This window comes from Gallinula chloropus (assembly GCF_964237585.1).
Source record: "Gallinula chloropus genome assembly, chromosome: 2".
In the NCBI taxonomy this organism is placed as follows: domain Eukaryota; kingdom Metazoa; phylum Chordata; class Aves; order Gruiformes; family Rallidae; genus Gallinula; species Gallinula chloropus.
This window is the reverse complement of record NC_140086.1, coordinates 105,691,225-105,708,627: the sequence shown is the minus strand read 5'-3', so window position 1 is coordinate 105,708,627 and position 17,403 is coordinate 105,691,225. Positions and strand designations below refer to the sequence as shown.

The 17,403-nt window shown below is 41.4% G+C and overlaps 1 protein-coding gene across 1 annotated transcript in view; it reads right to left on the bottom strand.

The window, feature by feature from the left end:
* TPK1 (thiamin pyrophosphokinase 1) overlaps positions 1-17,403 on the bottom strand; it is a gene marked incomplete at its 5' end in the record, with an annotated part of 397,071 nt that overhangs the window by 238,900 nt on the left and 140,768 nt on the right. Inside the window, one exon of the mRNA XM_084279962.1 lies at positions 593-665. Coding sequence (XP_084136088.1) covers positions 593-665 — 73 coding nt within the window. The remainder of the gene's footprint in view (positions 1-592; positions 666-17,403) is intronic.

Here is a 17,403-nt window from a genome sequence, read left to right as displayed (position 1 = left end):
AATGCTACACTAGGAATAAATTATGGTATGCAGGAATTTGTCCAAAACCCCATTGGAAGGCACTCCAAAAGTGAACTACTGAAGCAGTCGGGGCTTAATTCAAGGCTTCAGTGGGTGATGAAAGAGGCAGACATATCCATCCACAGATTCCCTCTAAAAAGGTAGTCGTATCTTGCAAAAAATCACACAGAGAAACTCTCAAGAATGTCTGTGGGTGCCAGGCTTATGGGAATCGCAGGAGGTCCTTCTTTATTGCTCTGTATCTCACTGAGCAAAAGGAGTCACAAATTTTTCAGAAAGTTTTATCCTACTTTCTAGGTGCTATGATCTCCAGCAACATACGATCCATTGCTTGAGCTGGTGCTTTGAAACTGCACCCTATGCAGGACTCGGGTAGTGCTGCACCTCCCATGTTTGCTTTAAACATTAGCAGAGTGCCAGACAGAGTGCAACATCTGAGCTGTAAGGTGCTTCACAGCTGAAGCCTCAAAGAAACCAGCGGAGCTAGAATCACTTAATGACCAATGAGGGCACTAATGGGTTGGATCCTGCAATGCTCTAACACACACAAAATCAAAGAGATTTAATTTACCTTGACCTTGTAGTACTCCTTGACTTCAGGCTGAACGGAATCAAAATCACCACTGATGTAATCAGGCAAGAAGCTGAAAGGAAAGCAATGAGCGGTGAAATGAAAAATTAATCCATCTTACTACATTTAATATTTATTTTCTCAAGAGTGCTAAGGGGTATAAGCACTAATCTCTCAAGGGAACAGGAGTTAGTTAAAAGCATGTTAAAGCAAGCGCTGATATCAGGTGATACAAAATAAGGTAACAGATGAACTGTAAAACTGGTAAATCTAGTGTCTCTTCTCTTCTGAGGGAGCTACACATCGCTTTGATGCTAACACATCTCCCTGGGTCAGTGAGGCAATGCTTCCATCTGCATTCTTCTAGAAAGTCAACTCTCAAATGGCTTTCAAATACATCACTCAGTCAGCAAAGTAATTGAAAAAACCCATAGCCAAGTGCTGTACATCAAGCCTCAGAGGATATAGAGTTTGTTCAGAAGATGGGGATGATGATTCTTGGACAGCTGGTATGCCACAAATATTCCACAGATTTGTATTTTAGTTGTTACTGATGTCATCATTTCCGCCTTTCTTGCATATTAAAAATACTCCTCCAAAAATATGGAAGCCAAATGCTTGGGGGTTTGTAAGTCATATTGTGGATGCACAAAATGTGTATAGACTTCATTTCAAATCCCAACCCTTTGTACAGTAATGCTGCTGTAAAAGCACATAGTAATTGTAACGTTGTGATATTTATCTCAACTTTCTTCATGATTTTTTTTTAATTGCAGAATGCTTCAGAATATTTACTGTAAAAATTCTTATAAAATTTGTAATGAAACTTCAACCGTCATACTGAAAGAACAGTTTAACAATATTTTTGGGGGTAAAAACCAAACCAAAACCCCACAGGAACACAGCTTTCCATTTTGCACAATTCTTGGAGCTTGGAGTAGCAGCTCAGACAACAGGTGAATGTGCTGGCACTATTTCAACAGACAAGTCTGAACTGAATTTTGAAATTAAAGCTGTAATTTCACTGTTTTCTAACAAATGGAATACACAGCTCCTCTTCTTCAAGGTTACTATACTTTACGAGGGGTATGAGAGTTCATCAGCAAATTAGTTCACAGCTCAAGCTGAGTTATGAGGAATTGGCCAAAGCATATTGGGAAATATTTTTCTTCCTCATGGTTTTACAAGAGTACTGCAGGGTTTACACACTCCCCACATCAATAAAACTTATGAAATTTTATTGTGTTCTGGCTCTGTTCAAAAATTTGAAGAGATACGTAGTCACTGGCCACCATTTTCTTTGAAAACTAGAAGCTGCTTCAGCTGAAGCTGGTAAGTACAGTTGTTGTGAGTTAGCTCATATGCAACCATGGCATTTCAAACTCACTGCTCTCTGCTATTACTAAGGCTGTTATAAAAGAATAAGTTCTAAAAATAATCTCTCCAAAAGTGATGCTCCCACACTCGCAGCAGGGGGAAAGGCAGTCCCTTCTGTACTGGGTTTTACTGAGACCGCAGAAAACAGCTAGAAGAAATCCAAATGCTTCAGTGCACTGTTTTATATGCTCAAGTCAGTGTAGTTCATAGCCAGCAAAAAACAAACAGTGAATTAGATTTAGTCCTTCATTGTAAGACTGACTTTTTCAATGTACAAGAAGTACCACATTTTCCAAATGGAGCATTTAAATAACCTTTTTTAAAAAAAAAACCAAAACAGACCCTTTTCCATAAGTGTCCCAGTGAAATATTTACTATGGCCAAGGTTTTGGCTGGGATAGAATTAATTTTCACAAGAAGCTGGGAAGGGGGGAGGGACAGACATGACAGCTGACCCAAACTAGGAAAAGGGGTGTTCAATACCAAATGACATAATGCTCATATAAAGGAGGGACTGGTCGGGAATGTCATATAAAGGGTGCTCGTGGGGGAGGAAGGGTCACTGCTCATGGACAGGCTGAGGGGCATCAGGTTTCGGAGCGGTGAGCAGACTGCATTGTGCACCACCCACTTTATAAATACTGTTCTAAGTATTGTTGTTACTTCCCTCTCCTTCAGTAAACTACCTTATCTTTACCTTTATCTTCTGACTCTCCTCCCCATCCCACCAGGGTGGAAGGAGTGAGTAAGCCATTGACCTGAATACAAGAAGCCAAAAAACCCACAGGTATTCTCTTTCAATTTGTTTCCTTTCATTTACCCTTACTGAAAAAAAAGCCATTAAAAGTACATTCACTCTAGGTGTTACAGAATTGTGGTGGCCCTGGAGGTGTCCCAACAGGTTGGGCAGTAAGAACCACAGCCAGTTGTTACAGAAATCCAACTTGGAATGATGCACACATCCACTCTGATGAAAAAGCTGATGTCTTAAGGTTGTTTATCTTACTGAAATGCCGTACATAAATCCAAAAGTATCTTTGTAATTTTTTTTTCCTCTACAGTACCTACAGACTGCAGTGCTTTTAACTAATCAAACATCTCTCCCGAGTGTTTCAACAGACGTAACTGGGAGCAGATTAGCCAAAAAAGTATCTGCTCTGAATCAAATGCTTCTGCACAGCTTTCACTGTCATCCAAAGTAAAACCATTTCCATGACAAAAGCTAGCTTAAGTTCTGTTCGAATTTTTACAAGCAAAAGAAAGCAGAAATTTAGTTGTGCCTGCCACATGCTCTGCCAGGGCTCCTGCTACACTCCCTGCATGCATCTCCTCAGAAGTGCCACATCCATTCTCAAAAGACCCTCTCTCAGTGGTTCACCTGCAGCCACCATAAAGCCAGAGATGACTAACAGAGGGTAAGGAATCGAGGCTGGGAACTTCAAAGTTTCAAAAAGTGTAAGTCTCGCGTTAATGAACACAGCCTTTTCCTAGAATAGCATCAATTCTTCATTCTTTTCTTCTCCTTCCCTTTGACAAGCACCAGAAACAAGGAAAATACATAAAGACTCTCTGGATGAATTAAAAAAATACCCTCATGACTAAACCTCAACTTGCACTGTCTGCTTCACAAACATCATAAAACATCAGCTTTATCTCCAGGGGATGGCTGCTCTTTGCAGCTCATTGACTGCACAAGCCGACAAAATCAAGTCAATGTTCAGCCACAAGTCAGAAGCTGCATTTGACTTGGTCCTTTTGAGCTCTGTGGAAGGAGTTCAGGTGGGCGGGATTTAGTCAAAGCTCTTCTCCAATTAACACAAATGAAGAGGAGTCATTGTATGCAGTGTTTTCTTAGGCTAACTGACCTTAGAGAAGATCAGCATTAGCTGACACAGGAAAAGAGGAAAGAGCTTGTATGTATAAGTTAAATATATTTACAATATATAAATGTATATTATACATTATGATATTTAGATACATATGAAAAAAAAACCACTCATACTAATGTAATTTAAGAGCATCTTATAATATTTGGTTCTCACTTGTTTGTTTGGCATACTTTTCTATTTACTCCAGAGCACAGGACAGTCCAGGAGAACAGGCTCTGGAGAATCACATATCAAATATACCTCTCTGTGAGTGGAAGAAATGATGTCAGAAAAAGTAATAGGAAAGGCCCCTCCATAAACTTTGAAACAGCAGCCCTTATTTAAAGTACAGATTAAAACCAGGTATTATGTTAGTCTAGCCTGTGTTTTCCTAACCTCTGACCTCAAATTCATTAATAATTCTTATTCTGTAACATAACTGTATTGAAAATTACACGTGTTTTAGTGACATGTGGCATGTATCCTTTAACGACGGAGGTTCTCTTTCTGTCCAAGGTGACAAAATTCTTTAATTCCTTTTCAAAGTGCCATTTAAAATTTTAATTTCTAAACCATCCAGATGGCAGAGTCTCCTGCATTTCAGAACCACGTTTTACCAGTCTCATTAGCTATCAATTATCACTACGCATATAACGTCTTGACCAGCTCAGCTGTCTTGTTTCTCTGCTGCCTTACACTGGATATTTATCGGGAGTGAGTCAACTCCATAATCCTAACGGGATCAAAAGTATAAAATTCATGTGAGACCAGCCCAGTCTACCAAGCCTTTCCTAGAGCTGTCAAGCGCCATAATACCAGGAACTGAGCAACAAAAACTCCTCAGAGGCTTTGGGCTCACCAGAGTTGTTCTTTCTCTTCACTTCTCATTCTCTTTCCTTTGGCAGGGGTTGTTTCGGTTTGGTCAGTTGGTCTTTTTTTCCTGTTCTCATCACATCATCTTGGAGCCATACAGCATCCACCTAACTTATGTGTGGAGTCAGGAGGGCCAGCAATGTGTTCAGATAAGGACATGAAGGCATTTCTATAGCAGACTGGTTATGTTTCATGCATATAAGAAAAAAAAAAATCCACAGCCCACAACACAGAGTTTCAATACAAAACCTTTGAAAGTTTAGTGAGCTCATCAAGAAAAGCAGCAGTATTTCTCAGAACCTTTGAGATGGTTCCCACCTCAAAGGGGGGTTTATCCATACTGGTTACAGGGTGAATGCTGACTGAACAGTTTTATGAGCTTCCAGATGCTGGGCTAGAGAGTGGGGGAAAAAAAAAACCACAAAAAAACAACTCCAGCAGGTCTTCCATAGTTTCAAGATTAACATAGCGAAATTTTGTCACCAGTACCGCAAAACTCCTACCAGAGACACAGATTACAAAATAAATAGATGCTATTTAAACTCTGAGATTCTTATGCTAAGTAAGCACAATTGTGCCTTTTGCCTCCAAGACAGTCATCTAATGGGCACAGCTTAATTCAGGAAGCAGTTTTATTTTGAAATATTCAACACTAATGAACAGCATGTTAAATTTAAAACTTCAGAATATGTGGTTCTTTATTCACTCACTTTAAGAATTCAGTGTGGAGTGGTAAGTATGCCTTTTTATACAATTACAAAAAAGGAAAAAAACCCAACAACCCAACACATCACATTTAAGCAGTTTATAACAAAAACCTGTGCTGCTGCCTTAAATAAATTGCTCTGGCATAACTGTTCAGTTCTATCATTAATTCAAAGTTACAGTTTCCTAGTACTATTGACTTTTCTTGTGATGTAGCTCCTTTAGCACATAATTGTCTGCAATTAACCTTTTTTAAACAAATGTTAACATCAGAGACATGAACATTTAAAGGCAGTATCTGCAGTACCCTTTGCTTCCTTTCAGTTACAGCACAGAAAAAAATCCCATGCAGACAAGCTGCATGTGTCCCAGCTGTGTCACTCGAGGGCACGGAGTGGGTTCCCCGTGCTTTCTTCTTCCACGACTAAAAATACATTTCAAAACCAGGGCCTTTTACCACAGACTAAATGCTGCAGACTTAACATGAAGCAGTCACTAAACTCAGCTTTGACTTGCATAACTGTCTAGTAGTTGGGAATACAGAAGCTAAAAAGCACTCCCAGCATTACTTCAGGATAGGTATTAAAATCACAGTTTAACAAAAAGCCCCCACAAACAAAAATCAATGCCCCCAAATCCACATTTGCTAACTGTTAAGGTGCTCTTTCAGCTTGCCTTCCTAGAGTAGAAGGGTGAGTAAGGGCTGTTCTCATCAGAAGGCTCTGAAGTCTGTTTAAATCTGTCAGCAGTATACTGTTAACTGCTGTGAAGATCAAAGCATTTTTCGACTCCCAGAGACAGGTACAGCAGAAGGAGATGCCACTTGTATTTTGTCTCAAAGCAGCGTACCCAGATGCCCCATCCAGCTGTACAGAGGTGAGTTCCGAGGGAAAAGAGAAATGCCAGGCTGAAAGATGTATTTAGAGTTAACGTCTGCTTAATCTATAACTACCTTCCTGGTATTACCTGCAAGGTTACCCTGAAGCTCGGAAGCCAAACACCAACACAACTAATAAGCTTCCAACAGACCATAACAAAAGCATTTTCTTCCAGTTCATCTTGAGCAGATCACACCAAGGATTCCATCACTTACCAAAGAACAACTAAAGCACAGTCCTTACCTCTTCCACCCTTCCCAATCAATACTCTCTTGAAGTCAGCTAACTTACTTTTTCTGACTCCATGGTTCACATCACATATTTCAATCCACAAATCCTCCCTTATCATTATAATACTTGTGTAGGGATGGGACTGACAACCACCCTGTGCTAGCTCCTGTATGGATTCAGAAAATAAAACAATCTGCCCAGTTGTCCATCCCTTCTTCCAAGACCTTAAAAAACCCTCGTGTTCATTATGCAATTGCATACACAGAACACTTTGCATATTACAATTCAACCTGATGAGATTTAACAAAATTTTACATACCCCAAACCCTAAACAACCAAAAAAGGGGGTGGAGGCAAACAACAACAGTCCTGTAGACCCTGGTTTAACAAAGAAAGCAAGTATATGCATACACCAGGCTACAGGCAGCAGATTTGTGTGACCATGTCAAAATTCTTTGCACAGACCATTACCAAACCTGTCGTCAGCATGCTCCATGATTAAAAGTACTTGGTAATATTTGGCAACCTTGGAGAACAACTTCTTTTCCCCCTACTTTTTAAAGGCTTTAGTGTTAGAGAGCATAAAAGTATTATTTTATTTGCAAATGCTATGATTTAAAGAAAAAGATAAAAGTGTGTGAAGATATGAGGGCAATAATGCATTCATTTATGCTTGCCTGGTATGCAGTGTCACCTTGCAAATAATAAAAAATACCTGAAATAAATTGTAGAACATACTACCCTCAGCTCAAACTGCTATGCAAAGGACACATCAGGGGGAAATCTTCTGCAGGGGACAGCCAACTGACTCCTGTTATCATTAACAAAAATCAAGTAGCTAATGCCTTCAAAACCTTATCCCTCAGTGACAAAGAAAAGTGTTAACGATAGCTACAACTGTTGTATTTTTCTTTTTAATTGTCAATAAATGAAACAGTTCTCCACTTACAATCAATACAGTACAAAATAAAATGATGCTCCAAGATTTAAGAGCTGCTTGCTTGTTTTCCACAGTGCTGAACACTCTCATAGGACAAGCAACTCCCAGAGTCTGCTTCTTGTTACGTACAGACTGATGCGTTGCTTAAAATAGGGGACACATGAATGCAACGTTCTAGCCATCACCTTACAGTCAGTTAAAGCTGAAACCTTTCAGTGCCTCTCAGAAGAAACTCAGCATCTCACAGGCTCAAGCACCAAATCTTGCTGCTGGATCCTTAGTAAAAAGGAATTAACAAAAAACCACCCCAAAAACGAGGGTCCAGCTGCGATGTTTCATCCCTGCACAGGGATATTAATATTAATTCAGTGGCAGAATAAGCAGCAGAGGCTCAGCATGAGTCACTCATGAGCACATGATTTTGAAAGCTGGGGAAGCATAAGTACTCATCCAGAAGTGCCTGAATCTAGTCTTGTAGGACGTGAAGCCAAGGGAAAGGGGAGAGAGGATGAGCAACATAACCAGGACTCCCTCTGTAAGGTGAGGGTATCTGAACTGGACAAGAGAGAGGCTGGCAAGACACCCAAAACAATTTTCCATCTTTGTGTGTCAAAGCATAGCAGAATTCACCCTAAAAGTTCAAGAAAATCAGCCACTGCTTTAGAGAAGGGTAAATTGTTCACATTTTAGACAGGATGTGAGGAACCAAAGGGATGAGATCTGAACCCTGGTGAATTTAGATCAAAGGAGTCACAAAAATACAGAAACTGGTATTTAGGTACTACTCTCAAAAAGGCAGGACCAGAAGCCAGAGCCAGCTCAGGGCTTCTTCATGGAGTGCCACCAAAGTTGGATTATACAGCTCCAAGGTGAGAAGAAACTTTTCTAAGACAAGATAAACAATTTATCTTCTTTCTTAGAAGAGCTAGAAACTTGCATATTATATTTTTTCCTTCTAATTAGATAGTCACTAACAACCCCTACCTACAGTGTAGCTTGAAAACTCATTATAAAATTTCAAAAGTCAGTTCTGATGATTAGTATTTTAACTCTACATATCTTCTCTGTGAACTTTCACACCTGTAAGAACACTTAAAAGTCAAGCACAATCAAACAGGAAGGAGTTACATGTGACAGGCATTCACTGGGGTTTCTTTGCTTCCATAGTTTACTTACTCTCTCCTTAAGTACCTGCCCTGGGTTTAGAATCTGTTATACAGAATTTCAAAACTGGGGAAAATGACCTATGCAGGAGAGGTTGAGTTTGAAGAAGTCCATTGCTTCTTCAGGGTTTGAAACTGCAGCAGAAATCCTTCAGAGCCATTTCTACACAATGACAAGTGCAACAAGAAGAGATTTATCCCTTTACTGAACAACCTGTTCCAAGCAGGCAAAGAGAGATCTGTAAAAGTATTAATTATGCTTCTCCCATTTGGGCCTGCCTTTTCCAATTTTCATGTACACATCATTTTATAGATTAATCTTCTGTTTCATGGCCAGAAAAATCTAAAAGGAGGAAGACCAGCCATAAAAGGTGAATTGCCACCCAACAAATTATTAAAAAACACCTACCCAGAAGATATAAAGTCTCAAGGAGGAAACCAGAACATCTGACGATGACACAACTATCAAAAGGCAAAACTGACTCCCGTGCGGTTAATGAAAATGTCTTCAGTCCTGGGCTCCAACTGCCTGTACAACAGCCACTGAGCCAACTTCTGACCCCCTTTATTTTGGTGAAGGTGTGCTTGAGTACCTTAAATGTATATCCATATAATTTCTTCGGGCTTTGAGCCCTTACACTGGTAAGTAACATTTTGCAAAGTCACAGTGCACTGCGGATGCGGAAAATGCTTGGGCTGCACAGAGGAACAAAACACATCATCTTGGTAAGGAATGTGAGCTCAGGTGGCAAGGAATGGGGAAGAGGAGACGTGTCAGGGCAGACAGCTGCTGGAAGCCTGTTGTCTCTGTATGGCTGAAATGCGGTAAGTCAGTGGGAGGCAGAAGTTCTATTAAACCTTTCATTGCTGACCTCTGCTGCGGCTCCTCTGGAGCTGACAGGGAACCAGGATATTCCATGGGAGCATTAGCATTTCAAAAGGTACCTGCACCTCTCGCCCAGCGCAGCAGCATTAATTGGAGAGACAGGGGAAGATAAATGCGCATACAAAATGAGAGTTGGGCTCTGCCTGATGCTCAGTAACCTTTCCAAAAAGCATCCTAGCTTTCATCAGATAACCTCAAGCAAGTATTCTCCCATTTCTACACAGTTTAGCTGTACAAAGTACAACCCTACTGCATTTTCTAGAACTTGTGTGTTAGACAACAACGTATTGCAAAGTTTACCAGATTTTGTTTTTTCAAGTCAGTACAAAGCACAAAGGTAAAAGGTGGCGTCAGGAGCTCTGAAGGAACTGCTGCTGGAAAAGCATTTAATCTAGTAGTGGCCCCTGTCTTCTCTTCAGTAAGCTGGAGCACCACAGCTGGGTAATGCTTCTGCAGCTGGCAGAGAGATGCTACTCACTTCATTCCTTGTCTTACTCCCCTCACAGTGTCACCACCCCTACGGTCAAAGTACCAGTAGGTATTTTAGTTACCAGAAGTCAGCAGGTTTACACTTATAAGCACATACAAGCAGTTCTCTCTTTCTCAAGTAAGATTAGAAGTACTTCTAACTATTATTTTGGTGAGCACAGCTATAATTGAAATGCCTCTAATAAACCTCTAATTAAAATATAAAAACCTCTTAATAGTTACCTGACATACAGATGAAATTAAGAAACAAAATAAAGCTGCAACTCTCCTGTATAAATAAATCTACCTTCTGAGCACAACCTAATGTACTTGTTTGAAACAGTTTTTCTATCAAAGTGTCAGTTTAACCCAGGCAGCTAAAACAACCACACAGTCACTTGCTCATTCCCCCCACAAATGGGATGGAGGAGAGAATCAAAAAGGAAAAAAAATAGTAAGACTCGTGGGTTGAGACAAAGACTGTTTAATAGAACAGAAAAGGAATATTAATAATAGTAATAAGAACAGAATATACAAAAAAGTTACAAACAGCACAATTTCTCACTATACAAAGCCGATGCTCAGCTAGTTCCTGAGCTGCTCCACCTCCCAGCCAACCCCCCCCAGTTACATATGGACATCATACAGTATGGAATAGCCCTCTGGCTAGTTTGAGTCATCTGCCCTGGCACCCAGCTTCCTGGGTGCCCCCTGCCTTCTCCATAGCAGGGCAGTATGAGAAGCTGAAAAGTCCCTGACTGCTTGGGAACAACTGAAAACATCAACAACATTGATCTCATCCTAACTCCCAAACACAGCACTACACCAGCTGCTGTAAAGTAACTCCACCCCTGACAAAACCAGGACACAAGGTTTTATTCATTCCATGTTTAAGGAGTAAAGACTGACTGACAAAATGTATTAATCTAAGGAAACACCAGCTGCCTCTTGCTGTTTTTTTTCTGTAAAATGTTTAAACTGCTACAATAAACAGGTAAGTTCATACTTATACTCCACACCTTAATAGATGATGGGTGGACAAAAGGATGTCTGAGAGTGACTTGCTGGACCTAAACTGTTACTTCTTTCTGATGTTTTGCAGTGAAGAAGCCTACTTGTAAGGAAAGCTGTGGCAGTGCCACCCTGACCATTACATGGGCTGTGTGCTTTGACAGACTGCCTCTCCTGAGTGCAGGGAAACATGCTAACTTTCCTGTCAACATCTTTCTTTTGATTTGTCACAGTCAGATTCCTCTTCCTGGCAGCCAGTGGAGCTTCCAATACACGCCAAAGAAAAGGGTTGTTCAAAATTTAGCCATCACCACCACAGGGAAGCTCCCTGCACCTCCACTGGATGGTCTGTCTGAAGGGGAGAGTGCAATCACATGGTTTCCAGTGTATCCAAACTGAATTTGGTTCTGGCCAAAGCATCATGCCAAATCCTTCTCATTTCTCAGAGCTTCCCACACCCCCTGAAAGCACCAGCTGTCAGACAGATTCTCAGAAAGTATAATCTTTTCCCAGCTTCAGCAACTGTCTAATGCTGGAGTAACTCACCAGCACCTAATTGTGCCAAGATAACTTACAAAAGCTGAGCTCTAGTTTACGTTAATCAGTTCATAATTTAGCCCCCAGCTGTTAAACATTAAACCCAGCAAGTAGGCTGTCTCTTCCCTGACATCTCTCAGACCTGCATAGTGGCCTACTAGGCTACACTGTATTCACTTCATCTACCCATATTTCACCTGCAGCTTATTAAAACTAATTTTAACAAAGAAAGAGTGATCTAAGCACAATGTACAACAGTTATTGCAAGAATCACAGGAGCCTGCCCTGATTTTTACTCTAGCACAGACTTACCAGTCCTAGCTATTGAGAAAGAACTAACAGCAAATCTATCAAAGGCAGCAAATTTCTGCAAGAGGTTGAGGTCTGCAAGTAACACTTCCTCCGGAGCACACTAGAAGAATTCTGCTGGTGCAAGGCCTTAACTACAGAAATTACTAACAAGCACCAAGGATCTGCACCCGCATGCTAAAATCCTTTGGTGGCTAGGTGCCAATCCTTCAAACCCAGACACAATCCTCCAAAGCCAGCCTTGCTCAGCCCACATAGCCAGCAGCTCTCCTCGATGGGGAGAGGGAAGCTCTGCATCTGCTCCATCAGAAACCAGCATAGATACATTCAGCATGGCTGGTGAGTCAGAGCACATAAAGATTTCAACACAAAGTTATGTTCAGAAGCAAATTCATGCTTGTATGCAGAAAAGAAGAGGATGTAAAATTAATTTCTTACATTTTACTATATTTAAAATTGAGCAATTTTCGAACTGATCTTTGCTACTAAAGAAAAAAAAACCCAAACAAATCCACAAAAAAGCCGACAAAGTGTAATGATGACCTAGAGAAATCAAAAGGGCTCTATGAAGGGTCTCCAAGGCTACATTGAGAACATGGTTGACTGAAGTGTAAATAAATCTGAGCTGGCTTTAAAACAGCTCAGAGACTGGTAGCAGGGTAGTTGCAATGGTTGCTATGCTTGTTTCCTGGACAGTATTAGCTTCCTATATAACATTAACTGTGTCCAAGAAACAAAGGCATCTGTGTATCTACCTCCGCCAAATCCATTAGTCAGACCGGGGTGCTGTAGTTGTGTTTTCAGTAAAGTAGCTATTGCTGTTATTCAGTCTTTTGCTTAATGCCCAGACAGTGGCTGGGACCCACCTACCAAACTCCTAATGCCTGTGCCTTAGAAAGTGTAGAGCTTGCTGTCATCGTTAATGTTTCATCAAGGAAATTGTGCTACAGAAAGAAGGTTTGAAAAGAACCGGAGGCAGCCCTCCAGTTGGTAGCTGCACCACTAAATTTACTGTCACTTTACTGCAAGATAGCATTTAAAGCACAAATGATAGCGTTTAGATAACTACCTACCCGACATATCAAACCCAGGCAGGTAAATGTACAGGTTTAGTGCTCATTCATAAATGGCAATCACAGAGAAAACTGGAAACGTTACAAATATACACATGGTATTATGTAGTTCTCTCTTCTCAATCCATCCCCCCCCCCCCCCCCCCCCCCCCCCCGTTTCCCCTTTTCGGCTATGTGGGTTAAGAACACTCTTAAACAGAAAATACCTCATTCTGGAGAATGAGTGCCGGGTCCAAAGAGCTCCAATCTTGAGCTCTGTAGAAGTAATTTTCTAATGAGTAGCTGAAAAAACACACTTTTAATGTAAACCCTGATGCTGCCAGTGTACTTACTATAATAAAATTTTAACAACATCCCTGTATCAACTTCACAATTTATTATTATTAAAAATATTTTATAAAACCCTTAACTGATATCTAAGTTCTATTGTTCTCTTTACCACTTTCATTTAATCTTTCATTAAATTTCAACACTTATTAACTTTTCTTGTAGAATCAGAAGTAAATCTTTAAGACAACCTATAAATAATAAAAGTTCAATGATGAGCTCTTATTTAAAAGCTATTCCCTGTGTACATAGTGATAGTAGTTTCTGAGGTCTGATCTCCCCCTGGCCACCCACAGCCATTTACGCTACGAGAAGTGAGAAGAGAACTCTGCATTACCTATCTTTGCTTCAGAAATGACTGGACATAGATGAGTTGAGAATTAAATGTTCTGAATTAGGGTGTACCAAGATCCCCTAAGTGTGGCCCAAAGACCACCACAGGTGACATGATGTAGTGTATTTGTCATTAGAGATGTAATTTAATAAAGGAGTGAGGTTCCAGATGACAGCGTGATCCATTCCTTTCATGTAAAATTCACTACTAGATAATTTTTCCCACATGCTTTAATACCAGCAGGTCATTAATTCACACGTTGATACGCTTCTGAAAAATGTGTAGAATTGGGAGGAGTAGACCCATCTGCCTGGTAATGAGGTAAGAAACCCAGATTTTACTGAAATGACAGAAAATGACTCTCATAGAAGTTACTTTTGTAATTGGCCTCAGAGAGGCCTTTTGCTGTAAGCAAAGCCATCACCTAAATCCTAGGTTGCTAAACACCTGGTTAAGCTAAGATGCAAAACAAGCCTGCACCAGCCAGTTACAAAGTAGTGATGAACCTGAATTTGTATGTACATGCTGATAAAAAGGCACAAAGATTGTGGACCATTCCCGCCTTCAGGTTCAGCTCTGTGTGCTCCCGGTGCAGCACACCTCCTCCCTTTCCAGGTAGCAATGACTGGCACAGTTCACACAGCAGTAGGTTTTGGGGATCCCATCATCAGTGTGTTTGGGAACATGCCTCCCCAGAACACAAAGTCCCCACAGAATTGTGGGACCACAGCTAGGCCCAAGGTCTGAGAGGGGCAGGCTGCAGCATCAATGGGCTGATGCAGCTTTTCCAGAGGCCAGGCTGTGGAATCAAAGAGCGATTTCTTTTCACTCGTACTCCTGGTTGCAGTCTTTCCTGGGCTAGCACTTTTACCCCTCTCTTTCTTTCACAAAATAGGAAAACTGGTTTTCAATGGCAACTTTCAGATGAAACAAAAATTTAAAGTAACTGAAGATTAGTAGTTTGACCCTGACTGCAGGCCAGATGCCCACCAAAGTCGCTCTATCACTCCCCTTTTCAGATGGACAGGAGAGAAAATAAATATTGAGAGGGTTAAGAGTCAAGAGAAGGACAGAGAGAGATCATTCTGCAATTAGTGTCATGGGCAGAACAGACTCAACACAGACTAAAAAGAAAAAAGAATCTACACCGCAAGCATCCCCTCCCCCCACCCCCCACCTCTGAAACCAGAGTTGGAGAATGAGAAGTAAATCCAAGTCTTAAAACACCTCCTCCCACTATGCCATTCTTCACAGACTTAACTTTATTCATGATTTCTCTCCTTTCTCCCCCACAGGTGGCAGTGGGCAAGGGAGTGGACAGGGAATGGGGGTTTCAGTGTGTTCCTCACAAGTTGTCTTACCTTTTAATGGGGGAAGGGGCATTCCTCACCCCTTTCACCTGCTCCAGCATGGGGTCCCACTCAGGGGAGACAGACTTTCATGAATTTCTCCAATGTGAGTCCTTTCCTATGGGGCTTCAGGTCCTCACCAGCTGCCCCAGTGTGGGTCACTTCTATGGGGAGCAGTCACAAATCATAGAATGTCTCCCAGTCCCTCAGGCCCAGACTGCTCCAGCCTGGTCCTCCATGGGGTCACAATTAATGCCCCCCACCCCCAGCAAACCTGCTTTGGAATGGGCTTCTATCTCCATGGGCTGCAGGCTCTGCCAGGAGCTTGCTCCAACACGGGTGACAGCATGTTCCTCGTGTCTCCACCCACTTCAGCATGGGATCTCTGCACCCTGTCATCTGCCATGGGCTGCAGGGGGACACTCGCTCCACCAAGGCCTTCTCCATGGACTACACGGGAGTCTTTATCTCTGGCTTGTGCAGCACCTCCTCCTCCTGTCTTCTCTGGCCTTGGTGCCTGCACAGCTTCTTACATCTTCTCACTCCCTTCTCTGGGGGCAAAATGCAGCTGCTTGCATTTTTTTTCCTCTTAAATGTGATACTCAGAGGCATTGTGACCATCACTGATGGGCTTGGCCTTCCTTGGTCAGCAGCAACTCCGGCCTTGAGCTCTGTTGGGCCTGCAGAGAGCTTCTGGCTGCTGCTTGCAGAAGCCACCCCCGCAGCCCCCCTCTACACCAGAGCTCTGACATGCAAAACCACAGCAGAGAAGTCAGGAATTAAAACTACAGCCTACTGGTAACCCATGCTTTTGTCCTTTTGATTCCTATAATAAATTCACAGATTAAAATCATTCACACTTCAGAGATAACAGAGCAGCCCAATCTATGAATGTCTGAATCAGCTGATTTACAGCAATGGGGGGGGGGTGGGGGGTGGGGGCGGCAAGAGAAAGGCAAAAAAAGAATCCACATTTGGATTGACATCTTGTCTGTGGCCCTGTGCCAAGATTCTGCCTAATACACTTCAACATGCTGAAATATTAAACCCCAGAAGCCCAAGAACTAAAAGGGAAATTTTGATGAGCTCTTAAACAGGGTCATGAACATGATTGTACTTCTGCTGGCGCTTCTGAAAGAAGTCAAAACTTGCCACAGCTTTTCCAGTGTGAACGTGGCAAAGAAAGCACTTTCCACTCTGATTAAAAATGAGATCCTGCAGAATGGGGAAGACATCACCCTCCTGATGAAAGCCCTGTTCAGCATGTCAGGAATACTATTAAAGTTCTCAAAACCACTCCTGAGGTGTATTATGATCACATATATGCATGACAGCACTGACCACTTAATCCCCCTTCTGTCATAGGCAAGTTGGAGAATAAAAATTACACTGACACCCAAGGGTATTTTATAATAGAATACGAAATAAAATAATAAATTTGCAGACGAATTTGGCTTTGCCTCCTGATACTGCATTATACAACAAATACTCCTGGCCTCCCATTCATTACTATTTAATTACAACAGAATACCTTTCTTTCAGACTTAATTAACCTCTGAAAGGAGTCTGTGACCTTGGGACCCTTCTACACACTTGCAACGTGCTGTCAGAATATTGCTCTGCCAGGAAACATTTCCTTTAATGCTGATATTTAATGAAATGCACAGGTTTTTATGAGAAAAATATGAGAACCCTGCATGTGGTCACTTAATGAATAAGAGCTAGAACATATCAATTAGATGGTAAATCCATACTAAATTAACATTAAAAGATACCAAAAGATTTTCCCCAGAGGACAGGTTCATTACAGTAAACATGATCACAGATGCTCTTCCCTATTACTTTCACTGTGGGGCAGAGAAGAGTGAGTAAGGAAATGAGGAATTTGCCCATGTAATTTTTATTTGTTTAAGCCAGCTAAAGCTTAACTGTCCCACCAAATCCAAGGATCGCGTAGCATAGTTCCAGCCCTTGTCTTTGTCAGAAAACGCTGTTCAATTTGCAATGCTGTGACTCCAAAAGGAAATCAGAGAGCAGTAACCTTTTCACAAGATGAGAGGCAGAAGCACAGCCCATGCAGTCGCTTTCATTACTTTGCTGCAAAGCTTGGAATGGTGGATCAATGTTGGCCCCTCGGTGCCAATCACAGCGGATGTTTGCAGGCCCGGCGCGGGTTCAGTAACTCATTCGCTAGCAATGTTAACTCTTCAAAACGGGTTCTTCATCATCCTGATAATTCCCTCTGAGAGCTAACCACCCCATCAATCCATGCATGCTCCTCACATGATTCCCCTCGCTACAAAACTATCCCAAAATCATATTATGCAGTTTTTTTCCTAAAATTAAAAGCATCAGAAAGAAGAGATATTGACACCCATATCTGTCACTTTCTTAATTATAAGTATTTGTTGTCAAACCTCGCAGATGATGGTTTAACAACAAACAAAAAAAAAAAATCGCACTGAATTGTTTATTTAATCTT